This window comes from Moschus berezovskii, chromosome 8 (assembly GCF_049115385.1).
Source record: "Moschus berezovskii isolate FMDL1 chromosome 8, NW_MosBer_1.0, whole genome shotgun sequence".
NCBI lineage: Eukaryota > Metazoa > Chordata > Mammalia > Artiodactyla > Moschidae > Moschus > Moschus berezovskii.
Genome location: NC_142467.1, coordinates 68,533,071 through 68,548,191, shown reverse-complemented (window position 1 = coordinate 68,548,191; position 15,121 = coordinate 68,533,071). Strand labels below are relative to the sequence as shown.

Genomic DNA, 15,121 nt, shown 5'->3' with positions numbered 1-15,121 from the left:
TGTCCACGGGATTCTCTCGGCCAGAATACTGGGACGGGTTGCCATGCCCTCTTCCAGGGGATCTTCCCCACCCAAAGGTCGAACCCGCGTCTCCTGCATTGGCAGGTAGGTTCTTTACCACTATTGCCACCTCGTACGCTCATATGTCGGAGAAGGCAATGGCACCCCACTCCAGTACTCTTGCCTGGAGAATCCCACGGACGGAGGAGCCTGGTAGGCTGCAGTCCATGGGGTCGCGAAGACTCGGATACGACTGAGCGACTTCACTTTCACTTTTCACTTTCATGCATTGGAGAAGGAAATGGCAACCCACTCCAATTTTCTTGCCTGGAGAATCCAGGGACGGGGGAGCCTGGTGGGCTGCCGTCTATGGAGTCACACAGAGTTGGACACGACTGAAGTGACTTAGCAACGCTCATATATTACGTTAACGTCTGTTAAACGTCCCCACCACCCCAAAATACAGCAGGAATCTCGCTACTTCCTTGATGTCTCCCCAGCGCCTGACATCCAACGAGCGTCCCCCAAATCTTGAATTAAGTGTTTCCGTAACTTCTCCCCGCAGGCTTCTGGTCCTCAGGGTGCAGAGCCGTGTAACCGATCTCCCTCACTGTACCACCAGGCTAGGAGCGTTCGCCGGAAGGAAACTACAATCCCCAGCATGCCACGCGCCCAGGTGGTGCTTCGTCTTCAGCATCGCGCGCAGCGCGCCGGGAGTCGTAGTTCGCGCCTGCGCTCTCGCCAGGATCCGTCTCCCAGAAGTCCTCTCGCGTCGTCCTCCTCGCCCTCCAGGCCCCTCGCGTTTAACAGGAGTGAGCTCGCCTCCGCGTTGCCTTCCGTTGTCCGCCAGCCGTCATGCTGCCCGCCGCGTTGCTCCGCCGTCCGGGTTTGGGCCGCCTCGTACGCCAGGTCCGCGCCTACGCCGAGGCCGCCGCTGCTCAGGCCCCTGCCGCGGGTCCGGGACAGATGTCCTTCACCTTCGCCTCACCCACGCAGGTTCGGACGTCCGCGGTGCTCGGGACCACATTCTGGACCCCTCCCCCATGTGACCCAGGATCCGAGCCCCCAATCCTCAGGTCGGCGACTCCCACGCCAGACCCGCGCCCCTCCTCCGTGTGATCCGGGATGCGAACTCCCAACCCTCAGGTCGGGGACACCCGTTCCAGACCCTCGCCCCACCTCCGTGTGGTTCGGGATCCGAGCCCCCAACCTTCAGTTCGGAGACCACCGCCATTCTGGACCTGGGATCTGGGATCCGAGCCCCCAGTTCTCGGGTCGCCTGCCCTCAGCCCCTGTTTCGACATGCACCCGTCTTCGCGGGGTTCAGAACCTGAGCCCCTTGGCCCTTCTGCCGAATTCAGTGTCTTCTCCCCTGCGGCTCGCTGGTGGTGCTTTAACCGTATCTGCTTCCGCGAAGGCTAGGGTGTCTGGGTTTCATCCTCAAGTAGAGGAAAGTGCTGCACTCCTCCGAAACATTGGCCGCAGCGGAGCCGCTTGTGCCCCCCCCCCCGCCCCCAGCTGTCAGTCCTGTTGTAGCTGTTTAAAATACAGAGGACATCGACTGCTGGGCCCCGAGGGACTGGCCTTAGGTGACCCTTTCTTCACGTGTGTTCTCTAGGTGTTCTTCAATGGCGCCAATGTCCGCCAGGTGGACGTGCCCACGCAGACCGGCGCCTTCGGCATCCTTGCAGCCCATGTGCCCACATTGCAGGTCCTGCGGCCAGGCCTGGTTGTGGTCCACGCTGAGGACGGCACCACCTCCAAATACTTCGGTGAGTCGACTGAGCACACAGAGAGTAGGGGACGCACGTCTCAGCAGACTGTTTTCAGTCCTGTTTTCAGGTGGCAGCTTGAAAAAGGGCACCAGGGACATAGACCGCCCCCATACGGGTTTGGAATGTGGTTTGGAATGTAACTCTCAGTGGTTGAGACTGACTGACTGGGGAAAGAGACCTAAGAGTGCTGCCTGGCAGGGGTCTTTTGGAGAAGGGGGTCCTTGGTTCTGTAAAGATCTCCCACCGCATGGTTCCTGTCCAGCAGTGGAATTCAGCTGGAGATCACCCCAACCTTAGCTCAGCTGCTGGGCAGAGAGAGGGGTCTCTGTCTCCATGTCCAACCCCCAGTGGATGCACTTGGTGGCCGCCTGTCCACTTGTGTGCTGGGGCCTTTCGACCCTGGAGCCAGGTTGTAGGGTCAGCCTCCCAGCCTCACAGAGGCTTGGGGGCTGACTCTCAAGCTCCCTCTTCCTGCAGTAAGTAGCGGCTCTGTCACAGTGAATGCTGACTCCTCCGTGCAGTTACTGGCTGAGGAAGCCGTCACCTTGGACATGCTGGATCTGGGGGTGAGTGTCCCGGGGGAAGCTTGGGTTTGGTGGGAACAGGTGCTGGGCTGGGGTCCCTGCTCAGCCCTTACCCACCCCCACCCCCTGCAGGCAGCCAAAGCGAACCTGGAGAAAGCACAGTCGGAGCTGTTGGGGGCAGCAGACGAGGCCACTCGGGCTGAGATCCAAATTCGCATCGAGGCTAACGAGGCCTTGGTGAAGGCTCTGGAGTAGGCGGTGCCTGCCTTGCACTGGTCCAGCCAGGAGACCGGGCCGGAGCTGGGCAAGGGTGGCCTGGCATGAAGACCCAGCTCCCGGTGGGTGCAGGCTGACAGGGAGCCGGCCTGCAGGGAGCTGTCCTGTTAATAAGCCGCTAGGGAGCAGCACAGTGCCAGTTTCTGCCCAGAGGGCCCTGCCCCTTTACGCTAAATAAACCCAGGGAAACAAGCCAGCTCTGGCAGGTCAGGTGGCTGGGGGCAAGCTGGGACACTTGCCCTGCCCGTGAGGAATGCTATCCCCCTGGGGGGGGTTTCTTGCCATCTGTACCACCGCTCTGCCCCTGCAGTGTCTGCTGCAGAGACCGCTGCTCCTAGCCACCGCCAGCAGACAGCCTGCCCCCTGCCCAGCCCATATTAAAGACCTAGGATCCAACTTGTTTACGCTGATTTTATCCTGCTTGGTGGTGGGCTCCGGATCCAGCCCAGCGTCTCGCTGGCTTCCTGTGTCTGCCCACTGAGGTGGGGCGCTGAACGCCAGCTTCAGCTTTCCTAGGGCCACAGACTGTCCTGAAACATCCTGAGTGTCTGCAGTAAGCTGGGGGAGGTGGGGGCACTGCTAGTAAAACCAGGCTGGGTTCTGGCCTTCACCCCGAGAGGGTGGGGACAGGCAAAGGTCACCAAGCTGGGGCTGGGGATGGTGGGCAGGGGTGTGGTATGCCACTTGTGGGCTGGGCCTGGGCTGCCCAGCGGACAGCAGGGCTTCACCAGGTTCCAGACTGACGTGTGCCCCGCAGGCGCCCCACCCTAGCTGCACTGGGAAGGGGCCGGCTCTGCCTGCTCCCACGGAGGCCCCGCCCTGTGTTCGCCTGGCCTGTGGGTGGCCCCAGCTGGCCGGGCGCCCAGTCCCTGGTGGTGTTGGCACCTCCGTGGCACCCCGGCCCCTGGAATGGCCCCAGATGGGTGGGGTGGCTGGGCGGGGGCGGTCCTGGCACCTGGAAGCTTCAGTGCTGTCCCACCTCCTTCAGCCAGTCACTCCTTTTTTTTTTTTGCAACCGAGGGGTGTCCCTGGAGCTGGCTTCAGGTGGCCGGCAGGAGTCGCCTTGCCCCCTTCCTGGCCCTGGGTCCAAGCAGAGCTGGCAGGGGATTCCAGGGGAGTGAATGTGTGGGAGAGCTTGGGCCTCCCTGTGTGTCACTGGCAGCCAGAAGGTGACAGAGAGGCCACTTCAGGGCTCTTCATTGGTACGGATGGGCTGTGCAGTCTTGTGTCATGGTCCCATGCGAATGACTGTCCCATAGCTGTTTCTGAGGCTTGATGTCCCGGGAGCTGCCTGCCAGCTTGCAGCTCTGAAGAGGGCGTTTGTCTGGTCTTGATCCTTCTGGGCAGGTGAAGCCCAAGCTTGCTCAGGAACCCCCAGCTCAAATAAGGCTGGAACTGCTGTGGGGGCTCAGGTGCAGCCCCACCCGCCCCCCGCCCCCTGGCTTAGGGCACAGGTTCTCCAGTTCCTGGCCAGCTCCTTATCTGGTCTGTAAATAACAGTGAGGACACGGCAGGGGGCCTGCGGAAAGAGACCATCGCCGACCACTGAAGCAGCGGACCTGACACAAGGGAACCTGCCTCCAGCCCCTCATCCTGAAGTCACATTCTGGGACTGGGACACAGCTGGGCCCCACAGTGCAGAGCATGCCCCCTGAGGGATGGGCAAGGCTTGGAGCCTGGCCTGGGGACCCCTGTGCTGATAGACTGCAGGGATGGCCAGCACAGGCCAGGCCCTGTCCTGTGGTCAGGGCACCTGGGGTGGGAGTGGTCACAGGGCCAGGAACCAGGGACCATGACCCCCTACTGAGAGCGCAGGCTAGATGGTGCCCAAGGGCTCATCTCCTTCCCAGGAAGGGATGCCCTCATACCTGGAGTGTGCCCGTAACCTGGGACCAGCAGCCAGGTGAGAGGGGTCTTCTGAGGAGAGCCTGAAGCAGGCTGATCTGGCACATTTATCAACTTGGACTTGCAAAGCCAGGCAGGGGCTGGTCCCCTCCTGTGTGTGTGACCCTTAGGGGGCCCATGCTGGGACCAGCCCACTCCCCACAGGCAGAGGAACCCAGCCAGGTGAGATCGGAGACCCACCTGAGGTCTCCACAACACCCCCACCCAGTGCCACCTGCTCACTTGAGGGTCCCACCTGGCCTGCCCACCCTGGAGCCCTACTGTGCTCAGATGCTGTGGCCTCAAAGCCTACATCCCCCATACTGCCTCCCTGCTCTCCCTGGATGCAGGCCAATGGCCTGGTCCCACACCTGACCTTGGGGCGCTCTTTCAAGCCTCTTGTGCTTGGCGTGGACTTGCTCCTCCCTGGAGCTCTTCTGTCACTGGCAAGCTCTTGTCCATCCCTCAGGCCCAGCCCTGACCCTGTGGGACTGGAGTGTCTGGGTGTGCCTGTGACAGGGTGGGGGGCAGAGGCTGGAGGGCCTTGGGTGGGAGCAGGATGAGGACTGGCTCCATCCTAGAAAGGAGCACAGCTCTGGGAGGGGCCCCAGGGCAAGGGTGGAGGTGGAGGTGGTTGGGTCAGATAAAGGAAGGCACAGATAAGTGGATGGGGGTGGCCTGGGGTCCCCTTCCTCTAGACAGAGAGGGAAGGAGAATGGAGAGGGCCCTGCCCTCAGTCAGGGTCACTCTTAAAAAGCCTCCTACATGAGGCGACCTGCAGGGACAAAGCTGCAGACGAACCAATGGCTGTATGCCTTCTGTTTCATCACCTGTAAGATGGGTAGGGTGAGTACACCCACAGCCAAGGCTGGACACCAGCAGGTGAGCTAACCTAATGGGCTGATGTCGATTGCCAGGCTTAGGTGAGGGCCCTGTATCCCTGGGGTTCTGGAGAGATCTGGTGTATTTTCTTACTCCATACCACAGGAGCTCACGAAGGTCACTGCCCTCCAGAGTCACAAAGCCCAGCAGGTAGTGACGGATGCACAGGGCAGGCCTGGAGCTGGTGAATCGCTCCATAAATACCCTCTGAGGTCACCGTTAAAGGATGCAGGAGGCCAGGGCAGCTGGCTGGGGCACCCCCACTGCAGGCAGGTGACTCGGGCCTGTTTTCCTGGACGCAGGCCGCTGACTCAGGCCCCCCTTTCCCGTTCCCCAATGCGGGTGCCCCCAGGCGGAAGCACCGGGCCTGGGGTAGCAGGAAAGGGGCAGGGCAGCAAATCCAACCACGCACCCCCAAACCCTATGGTGGGGGCCGGAGTGCGGGTGCCCTCAGTCGTCAGTGCTGCCGACCGTGACCCTTGATTCGTAGCATTCAAAGAGGGCTACACCCCTCCCTGTTTAAAAGGGCTAAGCTTAGGGGGCGTGTGGCCCAGGCCAGACAGTGCCCCAGGGCCCTCGCCGACAGGCAGGGGCGGGGGCCGGCCTGCGTCACCGCCCGCCCGGCCCCCCGCCCCCTGGCCGCCTAAACTCCACCCCGAGGGAAGGCGGTGCGGATAAAGGCTCGGGGGCCGCCCGCTCGGCCCCAGACCGGCTCCGCCACCGCGTACTCGTTCTGGACGTAGGTAAACTCACGACAGTTGGGACCTCGGACGGGCCACTCCCGGTGAGTGGGGGGCGGGACCTCGCTGGCCCAAGAAGAGGGTTCTTACTCTAGGCTCTTAAGAGTGCCCTACTTTTCTTTGTTCTTTGAGCAAGCAGGGTTCAAGGTGTCTCCAACTATGGGGAACCCCTTGGGACGTGGAATGGGAAGGACTCGGCGCTGCCGGCAGAGTCCAGTCTGGACCTCTGCCCCCGCCCCGCCCCCGGAGCACTCCCACTCCCCGCGAGTGACCTTGAGTTAGTTTCCGTTCTGGCCTCTGTTTCCCCGACTGTGTAGCCCCAGTCTACTCACACAGAGGTTTCACGCTCTTAGGCTCCCTAAATGCCCGCAGTCCGGTTTGACTGCCCCCAACCTCGGGCTGCATCGGCGCCCCCTGCCCGGGTCTCTGGGCATCGCTCCCGGGCGGGGCCGGCAGAGGGCGCGCCAGCGCTGCTGACTCACCGCAGCCCCGAGCGGCGCGCGCGGGCGCAGCCGGGGACGCCGCGTCACGTCACGGCTCGGGCGGGCGCGACTCGGGAAGCGGGCCCGGCCCGCGGGACGGGGGTGGGACGCGAGGTGGCACAGGCGCGGGAGGGGCCGTCCGGCAGCGGCCACGTCACCGGGATGCAGGCCCCGCCCGCAGCTCCACCCCTTGCAGGGGCTTCACTCTTCGGGAAAGGGGGCGCCGCAGGTCCTTCAGCGGGGACTCAGCCACGAGGCGCGGGGATCGCGTCCCGCTTCCGCTTGCAGCGGTTTCCCGGACGGGCGCAGGGGGAGGCCCCGGCTTCCTGCTCTTACAGCTTTGGGGCCGCCGCCTTATCCCATGGCAAGCCACCCCAACCCGGGATCTCAGGCCCGGAGCGCCCCGCCGCCCGCCGTTTGTTGAGGGTCCCGGCCTTATGAATGGCTGCGGCGGGGCGGGGGCGGGGGCGGGCCGGAGCGGCGCTGGCCCCGCCCCCGCCGCACTCGGCTTGGCCACCGGGTCGGGGGCGGGGCGAGGGGGCGGGCCCGTGCGGCCACGTGGGGCGGTGCCTCGGCGGCTCCCATTGGCCGGACCACGCTGCCGACTGGGCGTTCGGCGCACGCTGATTGGTCGGCGCGGGCCGGCGGAGTAAGTAGTGAATGGGAGGGGGCGGCGGCCCCGCCCCTCGGAACGTTGATACATTATAACTTTTTTTTCTGTTACTTTCACCCCCAGATCCTCTGGCGGCGGCGGCGGCGGCTGTTGCTAAGGGAGGGGACGCGAGGGGAAGCACGGCCCGAGGAGCAGACATCCTTGAGCGCGGCTGGGTGAGCGGCGCCCCCTTCTCTGGGACCCTTCCCCGAGCCCGTCGCCCCGGAAAGGAGTTGGGAGTGTAGTCCCCACCTAGGAAGGCGCCCCTGCGAGCCGACGCGACCTCGGAGCTCCACTTGGATTTTTGATTTCTGATTCGCCTTCCACTCCTGGGACCTTCTCCAAAGGGACGCTCGCTGCCCCCCGCTTCCAGGGACGCAGAGGAAACCAGTTTGGGATCTCTCCCCCAACCCGCCCTGCCCGGAGGCTCGGCGAGAATTGGCGGCGACCCGCGGACCCCAGCCCCTCAGCGCGGGCCGGGGATGGAGCCGCAGCCCGGCGGCGCCCGGAGCTGCCGGCGCGGGGCCCCCGGCGGCGCCTGCGAGCTAAGCCCGACGGCCGAGACGGCGCCCATGAGCCTGGCCATCCACAGTACAACAGGCACCCGCTATGAGCTGTCGGTGCCCCCAGACGAGACGGTGGATGGGCTGCGCAAGCGGCTGTCCCAACGCCTCAAAGTGCCCAAGGAGCGCCTGGCGCTGCTCCACAAAGACACGTAGGTACCGCGCGCCCCCAGCCCCCGCGCCGCCCCCTCGGGCCCCGGCCCCGGGGCGGGAACAAAGAGCGCGCCGCTTGGGGAAGGAAGGGGGCGGCCAGACGGGGGACGGGGGCGCGCCGCGCGCTCACGGGCGCCCTCTGCTCGGCCTGCCTGTCTCGGCCCCCTCCCCCGCCCGGGGTCGCTGCACAAAGGCGGTTGCGAGGGCGCCTCGGGTCGGGCTTAGGCGGCGTACCCCACGGGAAGGCAGGAGTCCCGGGAGGAGTAGGGGTCTCAGTTGCGAGAGTGGGGGGCTCTGTGGCGGCCTCCTCTGCCTGCGACCCGCCGGCTTCCGCATCTGTTCAGCGGCCCCCTCTGCGTCTGGCTGTTTCACCCCCACTCGCGTCTCTCTACCCCCCTTTGTTCTCGCCACCGAGTGCTCTCCGCAGTCTACCCCTCCCCCCTGCCATTTAAATCGCCTCCAGGCCGGGGAGCCCTCCCTCCGCGGGCCTCCCGGGACACGCAATGTCCATCCCCAGCGGAGGGGCCCGGTGGGGGAGGGGAGGGTGGGGGAGGGTCTCCTTTGTCTGAGCGGCGGAGGCTTGCGCCTGGGAGGGAGGAGGGGAGCCCGCCCGGCAAAGCCCCGAAAGGCTAAGCGCTTGGCCCGCAGGGACAGCCCAGGCCCGGGTGGTTGAATTACAAGGGGGCGGCCCCGGGGTGGGAGGAGGGTGCTAAGGGGCGCGCTGTGCCTGGATGGTGAAAAAGTGCCTTGCTGAGGCACAGTTGGAGTGTCCCAGTTCAGAACTGGGGTTCCTTGGAATAAGGGGTCCGAACTGCCAGCGTGGGATTCCCAGGGTCTGACCTCCACCCTCCACACAAACTCGGGGCCCTGGATCTGGAAATCAGGAAGGGGTGGGGGCGATGGACTCCTGTCTCTACCACATGAGCATGGCCCTCCCCCGCGGCCTCTGCTTCCGAGTCCCTGCCTTGTCTCGGCGGCATAGCCTCACCCTCTTCCTTCCTCCCCCCCTCAGCCGGCTCAGTTCGGGGAAGCTGCAGGAGTTCGGCGTGGGGGATGGCAGCAAGCTGACGCTCGTGCCCACCGTGGAGGCGGGCCTCATGGTAAATGGCTGGGGTTAGCGAGCCCCGAAGCCCCACGTTAGCAGGCAGCCCCCTCCCCTGCGAGCACACCCCCCAGCACTGACACGGAACCCCTTCCCCGCTGGGCTGCCCACCCCACCCCACCCCACTCCTCTCCTCCTCAGGGCCCACCCTCAGGGTCTTCTCTTCTTCCTTCCTCTCTCTGTAGTCTCAGGCCTCCAGGCCAGAACAGTCTGTGATGCAGGCCCTGGAGAGCTTGACGGAGACCCAGGTAAGACGCGCGCTAGGGCCCTCCAAATCCCTGGGGGCAACCGGCGGAGTGCCCGGCCACTCGGGAGAACTTAGGGGTTGTTTGTGCTCCCAGGAGGCCTGTGGGAAGGGGAGGGGACGCGCCGCTCCGCCTTCGTGCCAGCTTGGCCTGGTCACCCAGCTTCCTCTTCCTCCTCCCCACCCCCCCAGCACTCTCCACCTGACCTTGAGAGTCTTCTCTCCCACGGTGGCCTCCATGGGGGAGGGGGCCCAGCTTTCACAAGCCTGCCTGCGGGGTGACCTTGGCCCATGCTCTCACACCACTCCCACACATCAGGGCCTGCGTCCCAAGCCCCACCGGCTTTGTTGTGGAGCTCCCCCTGCCCAGACTGCGGTTTCCCCAGAGCAACCTTTTTAACATTTCTGATGGGGGGGTGGTTCTGGGTGACATTCCTTCCGCCTTCTGTGACCCCATTGTAAGGGGTGGGGAGTCACCCCTACTCCTCCTTCCTCTGGCCTTTGTTCTCTGCCCCAAAAGGGGGAGGGGGTGGGGGTGCCCGGCCCTGGGGCCAGCACAGCCCAGACAGGATGTTAGGAAAATATTTAGTAAGCGCGCGGGAGGGCGATGAGGAGGAAGGCTGGGGCTGGCCCACACAGGGTTCCCGGTTTTGTTGCAGCTTTTTTTTTTTCCCTCCTTTCCTCATTTTTCTGGCAGTGGGGCCCTCCTCCCAGGAGGGTGACACAGGCCTCAGCTATCTGCCTGCTGCCAGGGTGGGGGTGGCAAGTCCTCGGCCTTCCTCGCTGGGCTGGCCCCCGGCCTCAGAACCTGCTCAGCGGCTTCCCTTCCTCTTGCCCCGAGGCCCTCGCCCCCTCCCCGGCGTGCTGCGTCCTGCCCTCACCAGCCGGCTAGCATAGGGGAGGAGGAGGGGCCCTGGGAGCTGGGTGGTCCGCCATTGGGAGGGGCAGAGGAGTTGGGGGAGAGCTGGGAGCCAGCTGAGGGTGTGCTTTTTGGGGCAGATGTGACCTGAGCTCCCAGCTCCTGGGGAGGGGGGAGGTGCTGTGGTTGGCAGGGGGCCCCTGGGGCGTGTTGGGTTCACATCCGCCCCAGGGTGCCTGCGTCAGGAGGGAGCCTGGGAGGCGCTGGGCGGAGTGACTGGGCTCCCAGCACTGCTTCCCTGCCTGGCACCAAGTCATGCCTGCCCCTTCGCCCTCCCCTGGGAGGAAGTTTCAGGGTGGAGTGCGGGGGGGCAGCCACTCTTACGAAGCCACCCAGGCTCTTTCTGCAAAGGGCATCTCTGGGGCTGGGGAGGGCATATGCAGAAGGGGCTGCGGGGAGTGGGGAGTGCACTCTGTCCGCCTCCTTTGCCTCCTCCCCACGGCCCCCAAGCAGGGAAGGTTACACCAGCCGCTGCCAGCAGAGAGCAGGGAGGAGGTGGTTCTGAGTCATCCCGGCCTGTGTCATTTCTCAGAAACCTCCACCCCCCCCCAGTCCCGGCCCCTGGGGAGAGTGCAGTGCTGGCGGGTCCCCAAAGGAGGGGTCCAGTGCAGATGGGGGGATCTTACGGGCTCCTTACCTGCTCCAAAGGGGTTGCCAGGTTGGAGATACATGTTTGCATGGGCTGTATTGAGGCCTTGGGGGACTCAGGACACAGAGTGAATGGTCAGGGCCCCCACACTGCTGGCAGAGGCAACGCCTCCCCCTCAGCCTCAGCCCCGCCCAGGACAGATAAATATTTATCTTGAGAAAGCAAAGGTTAGGACAAGAATTTGTCCAGGAATTCCACCCACTCGCTGCCCAAGTAGCTTAGCTGGGAGGGGGCCTGAGCCCAGCCCCTGCAGTGTGCACAGGCAGAGAGAGGGTGGAGAGAGGTGTGAACTGGGGGTTATGTGAGAGCAGAGATGCCGGCTGGGCCCCGCCCCCTCTGGCCTCGGTTTCCCCTTGAAAGAACCAAGTTGGCCAGGGTAGGCCAAGCTCCCATCTCATCTGCCTCTGTCCCCCCACAGCCCCCAGCGGCTCCCGACCTGGGCCGGGCTGGCGGAGGCGGCTTCCGGAAATACCGATTCATTTTATTTAAGCATCCGTGGCACCGACAGGGACCCCAGAACCCACAGAGGGGCGGCGAGAGGCCCCAGGTCACACAGCGTTGGGGGCCGGGCTGGGCCGGGATGGGGGCACTGAGGGCTGGGGCCCTAGGCTTGACGGGCCTCTCTTTGCAGGTCAGTGACTTCTTGTCAGGCCGCTCGCCGCTGACCCTGGCGCTGCGTGTGGGGGACCACATGATGTTCGTCCAGTTGCAGCTCGCAGCCCAGCATGCCCCGCTGCAGCACCGCCACGTGCTGGCTGCTGCTGCTGCCGCCACCCGCGGAGACCCCAGCATGACCACCACCCCTGTGTCCTCTCCCTGCCGGCCAGTGTCCAGTGCCGCCCGTGTGCCCCCAGTGCCCACCAGCCCTGCCCCCACATCCTCACCTGTCACAGCCGGCTCTTTCCGCTCCCATTCAGCCTCTACAACCTGTCCCGAGGTGAGTCTGGGGAAGGGTGCAGCGGGAGGATGGCAGAGCCCCAGATATGTCTTCTGTATCCAGAATCCCATAGTTGTCCCCACAGCCTGGGCTCGTGTGGTGTGGTGGGTGATCTCCTGGCCCTGAACCCCAAGGGTTACCCTCGCACCCCAAGCTCATGTGCCCTCCTCCCCCATCAGCAGATGGACTGTTCCCCCGCTGCCAGCACCGGTGCCAGCCCCACATCCCCCACTGGGGGCAACCCCACCTCCCGCTCCCGCAAACCTGGCGCAGTCATTGAGAGCTTCGTGAACCACGCCCCGGGGGTCTTCTCAGGGACCTTCTCTGGTAGGTGTCAGAGAGTCCCCATGAGTGGTAACACACACACTAGGGATGAGACACTCCCTGGGGTGGCCATGCATGTGCCTGGCTATACAGCCGGCCACAGGTCCACCCATCGGGGTGCAAGTCCCCAAGTCAGCCAGGGGTGCCCTCTGTATATGTGGAACCCCATGCTGCCAAGGCCACACGTCCACCACTGCAGTGTTCTCATCTGTGTCTCCCCACAGGCACGCTGCACCCCAACTGCCAGGACAGCAGTGGGCGGCCGAGGCGAGACATTGGGACCATCCTGCAGATCCTCAATGACCTCCTAAGCGCCACACGGCACTACCAGGGCATGCCCCCATCACTCACACAGCTGCGTTGCCACGCCCAGTGTACCCCAGACCTCGGCCCCAAAACTACCTCCTGTGAGAAGCTGGCAGCCGCTGCCCCAGCCTCCCTGAGCCAGGCCCGCTTGTGCAAGCCCCCGGGTAAGTGTCCCCCTTGCACCCTCTCTCCATGGGTCTCTCAAGGCCCCCTCTGTGTGCCTCTTCCAGCAGCTGAGCCCCCGGTGGTGGGGAGGGGGCCGCCAGCTGCAGCTTGCCCTGCTCTGCAGGCGCTGGTAGAGAAGGGAGTGTGTGTGTTGGGGCACACAGTGTCTTTGTGCCCTCCAGAGGGGGCTCCATCCGCACTTCCTCCTCACCCCCCTCGGGCACCTTCTCCAGATGGTGGGTAAAGCCACTGTGAATGGCCCAGTCAGCCTGAGGGAGGGAGGGGGTTAGCTTCTCCTCCTGCTCAAAGGCAGCTTGCACCCCCCTGCCCCTACAAAACCTGGTTATTCCGGACACATTCCGAGTCCTTCAGAATTGTGAAGTGGGCCCCCAAGCCCAGGTTCTGAAGGGAAAACAGACACAGCCTGAGCAGCTAGTGTTTATGACAGCTGAGTCACTAAGGGGTGTCTTGGGCCAGCCCTGCCCTCATGGAGCTGACAGCCCCAGTTGACGGAAAGTTCAGCAGATATTCTTGTCCGGCTCCCTCTCTGGAGGGAGTGTCCTCGGTTGGGCCTGATATCCAGGGGCAGCTGCTGGGGGTCTTTTGAATTTGCTTGGGACTCTGGCCTCCAAGGGACCCTCAGGGTCACGCCCACTGCGTCCTCTGCAGGGGACCGGCTGCGGCAGACAGAGAACCGAGCCACTCGCTGTAAGGTGGAGCGCCTGCAGCTGCTGCTCCAGCAGAAACGGCTCCGCAGAAAGGCCCGGCGTGACGCCCGCGGTCCCTACCACTGGCCGCCCAGCCGCAAGGCCGGCCGCAGCGACAGCACCGGCAGTGGGGGAGGTAGCGGCCCCAGCGAGGCGGCTGGCTTGGGCCTCGACTTCGAGGACTCCGTCTGGAAGCCAGAAGTGAACCCTGACATCAAATCAGAGTTTGTGGTGGCCTAGGAACCCTGTCCCTCGCCCCAGCCCTGGGTAGCCGCCAGCGTGGCCTCACACGGGAGGGCAGGCTGTCTGTCGGTGCAGCAAGAGGCTCTCCCCTCCCGGTTCCGTGTCCTGGTGGTTTTTTTTTTTTTTAATTTCAATTCCTACCATGGATTTCCGAACTCTCCGTGGACTTGGGTTCTTGCCTCCTTGATTTGGCTCACGCTCCCCGCCCCTTCCTCCATTGCCTCATCTTTCTCCCGACCTGCACTGGGTCCCTCCCGCCCACCTTCCCAAGCTCCAAATATGTAGCAGTCTTTCCAGATGGTTGAGAGAGAGCGGAGACAAGGAAGCCGCCCCCCCCTTCCGTTCTGCCGCCCTCCCCACTCCTTTCAGGTTTAAGTCAAAAACGTAGATGCCTCATTATGCACTTTACAGACAGGGGATGGGGCCGCGGAGAGGAGAGCCCCCACTGCAAACCCTGGTTCTGAAACCACCGGGCAAGGAACCCCACAGTCAGGTGCGCATCAACCACCACCAAGCCCATGACGGCCAAGGATTGCTTCTCTTCTTCCATGTTCGAACTCTTGTTCCTGATTTCGTTTTCCATGTACCTTTTTCCTGGAAAAGAAAAGAAAAGCCGTTTCAGGGGAGAGGCTGGCCAGAGCCTGCCTTGGGGTGCGGGCTGGGGTGTGGGACCCTTTCCTGCCAGGAAAGGAAAGGGGGGGAGGAGCCTGCCTCCAGCCTTCGCCGCCGTCCACGCACTGTGCGTTTCCTCCCACCCCACCCCGTTTTTCTGCGCTTGGGGTATTTATAGACTATTAATTTTCTGACTGAGCCAATAGTGGTTGGGAATCTCTTGAAAAATAGGGAGAGAAATGGTTGGGGGGGGCGGGGTTGGTGCCCCACCCCCGGCCCTTCTTCCCCACCCAACCTGAGGGATCTGGGCCTGTGGACTGTGTCTGGGGGCCCTTCGGCAGCCAGGAGGGGCGGGGGTGCTGAGCTGTGAAACCCCAACTAGGGGCAAAGCTGTGTAGCATTAACCCCCCGTGGGGGGGGTTCGCTGCTGGTCTAATTTGGACCCCCCCCACTCACGCCCCTGCCCCAGGGGCATCTCCAGGGCAGAGGGGCAGACCTCCCCACTATTGGGGCCATTTCAATGGGGGGTGGAGTTATTTTTTCATTCACTTATTTTTTACTGATAATGGAGACGTTTGGGCCCTGCCCCCGACCTGTCAGTCTTGTCCTGGCCCCGCCCCTCTGCTGCGCAACACTCCCCCCACCCTCTGCCTGCCCCTCCTTGTTAGATGAACCCCAGAACCTCACCCTACCCCCGGTTATGTGTTTAAAATTAATGGTTTCAGATGTGAACATCTTGTGTTAACTGTAGCTCTGTACATTTTTTGTGGGGGGGGGTGGTGGGAGGGCAGGGGGTGTCAGAGGGGAGGGGTCAAGGATTTTGTTTTTATTTTCATTTTTCCAAAAAAAAGAAAAGGGCGGGTTTGTTTTTGAAACGCTGTCTTGGATATCTATTTAATGTGTGTTCTGATGATTTTTTTTTTTTTTAACGATTTTTAAATAACGTATGTGCCTCCGCTGGTCTGAGTGAGGGTGGAGGCCC

At 63.5% G+C, this 15,121-nt stretch overlaps 2 protein-coding genes across 5 annotated transcripts; both read left to right on the top strand.

Annotated features, from left to right (window-relative positions):
• Positions 1-733: 733 nt before the first annotated feature.
• ATP5F1D (ATP synthase F1 subunit delta) lies at positions 734-2,971 on the top strand. Its single transcript, XM_055429640.1, has 4 exons — positions 734-996; positions 1,619-1,772; positions 2,253-2,341; positions 2,432-2,971. Exons 1-4 carry the CDS (start codon positions 856-858, stop codon positions 2,552-2,554), a joined length of 507 nt encoding a protein of 168 aa, XP_055285615.1. The 5' UTR covers positions 734-855; the 3' UTR covers positions 2,555-2,971.
• Positions 2,972-6,019: 3,048 nt separating this feature from the next.
• MIDN (midnolin) lies at positions 6,020-13,682 on the top strand. 4 transcript variants are annotated; one of them, XM_055429636.2, is made up of 10 exons: positions 6,021-6,125; positions 7,300-7,391; positions 7,563-7,930; positions 8,944-9,031; positions 9,219-9,281; positions 11,264-11,392; positions 11,477-11,782; positions 11,962-12,109; positions 12,331-12,576; positions 13,247-13,682. In XM_055429636.2, exons 3-10 carry the CDS (start codon positions 7,698-7,700, stop codon positions 13,522-13,524), a joined length of 1,491 nt encoding a protein of 496 aa, XP_055285611.1. In that variant the 5' UTR covers positions 6,021-6,125; positions 7,300-7,391; positions 7,563-7,697; the 3' UTR covers positions 13,525-13,682. The 4 variants fall into 4 exon arrangements, with proteins under 4 accessions (XP_055285612.1, XP_055285611.1, XP_055285614.1 ...); XM_055429637.2 differs by having other exon boundaries at positions 6,020-6,125; positions 7,300-7,930; positions 11,965-12,109; XM_055429639.2 differs by lacking the exon at positions 11,264-11,392 and having other exon boundaries at positions 6,022-6,125; positions 7,300-7,930; positions 11,965-12,109.
• Positions 13,683-15,121: the final 1,439 nt, after the last annotated feature.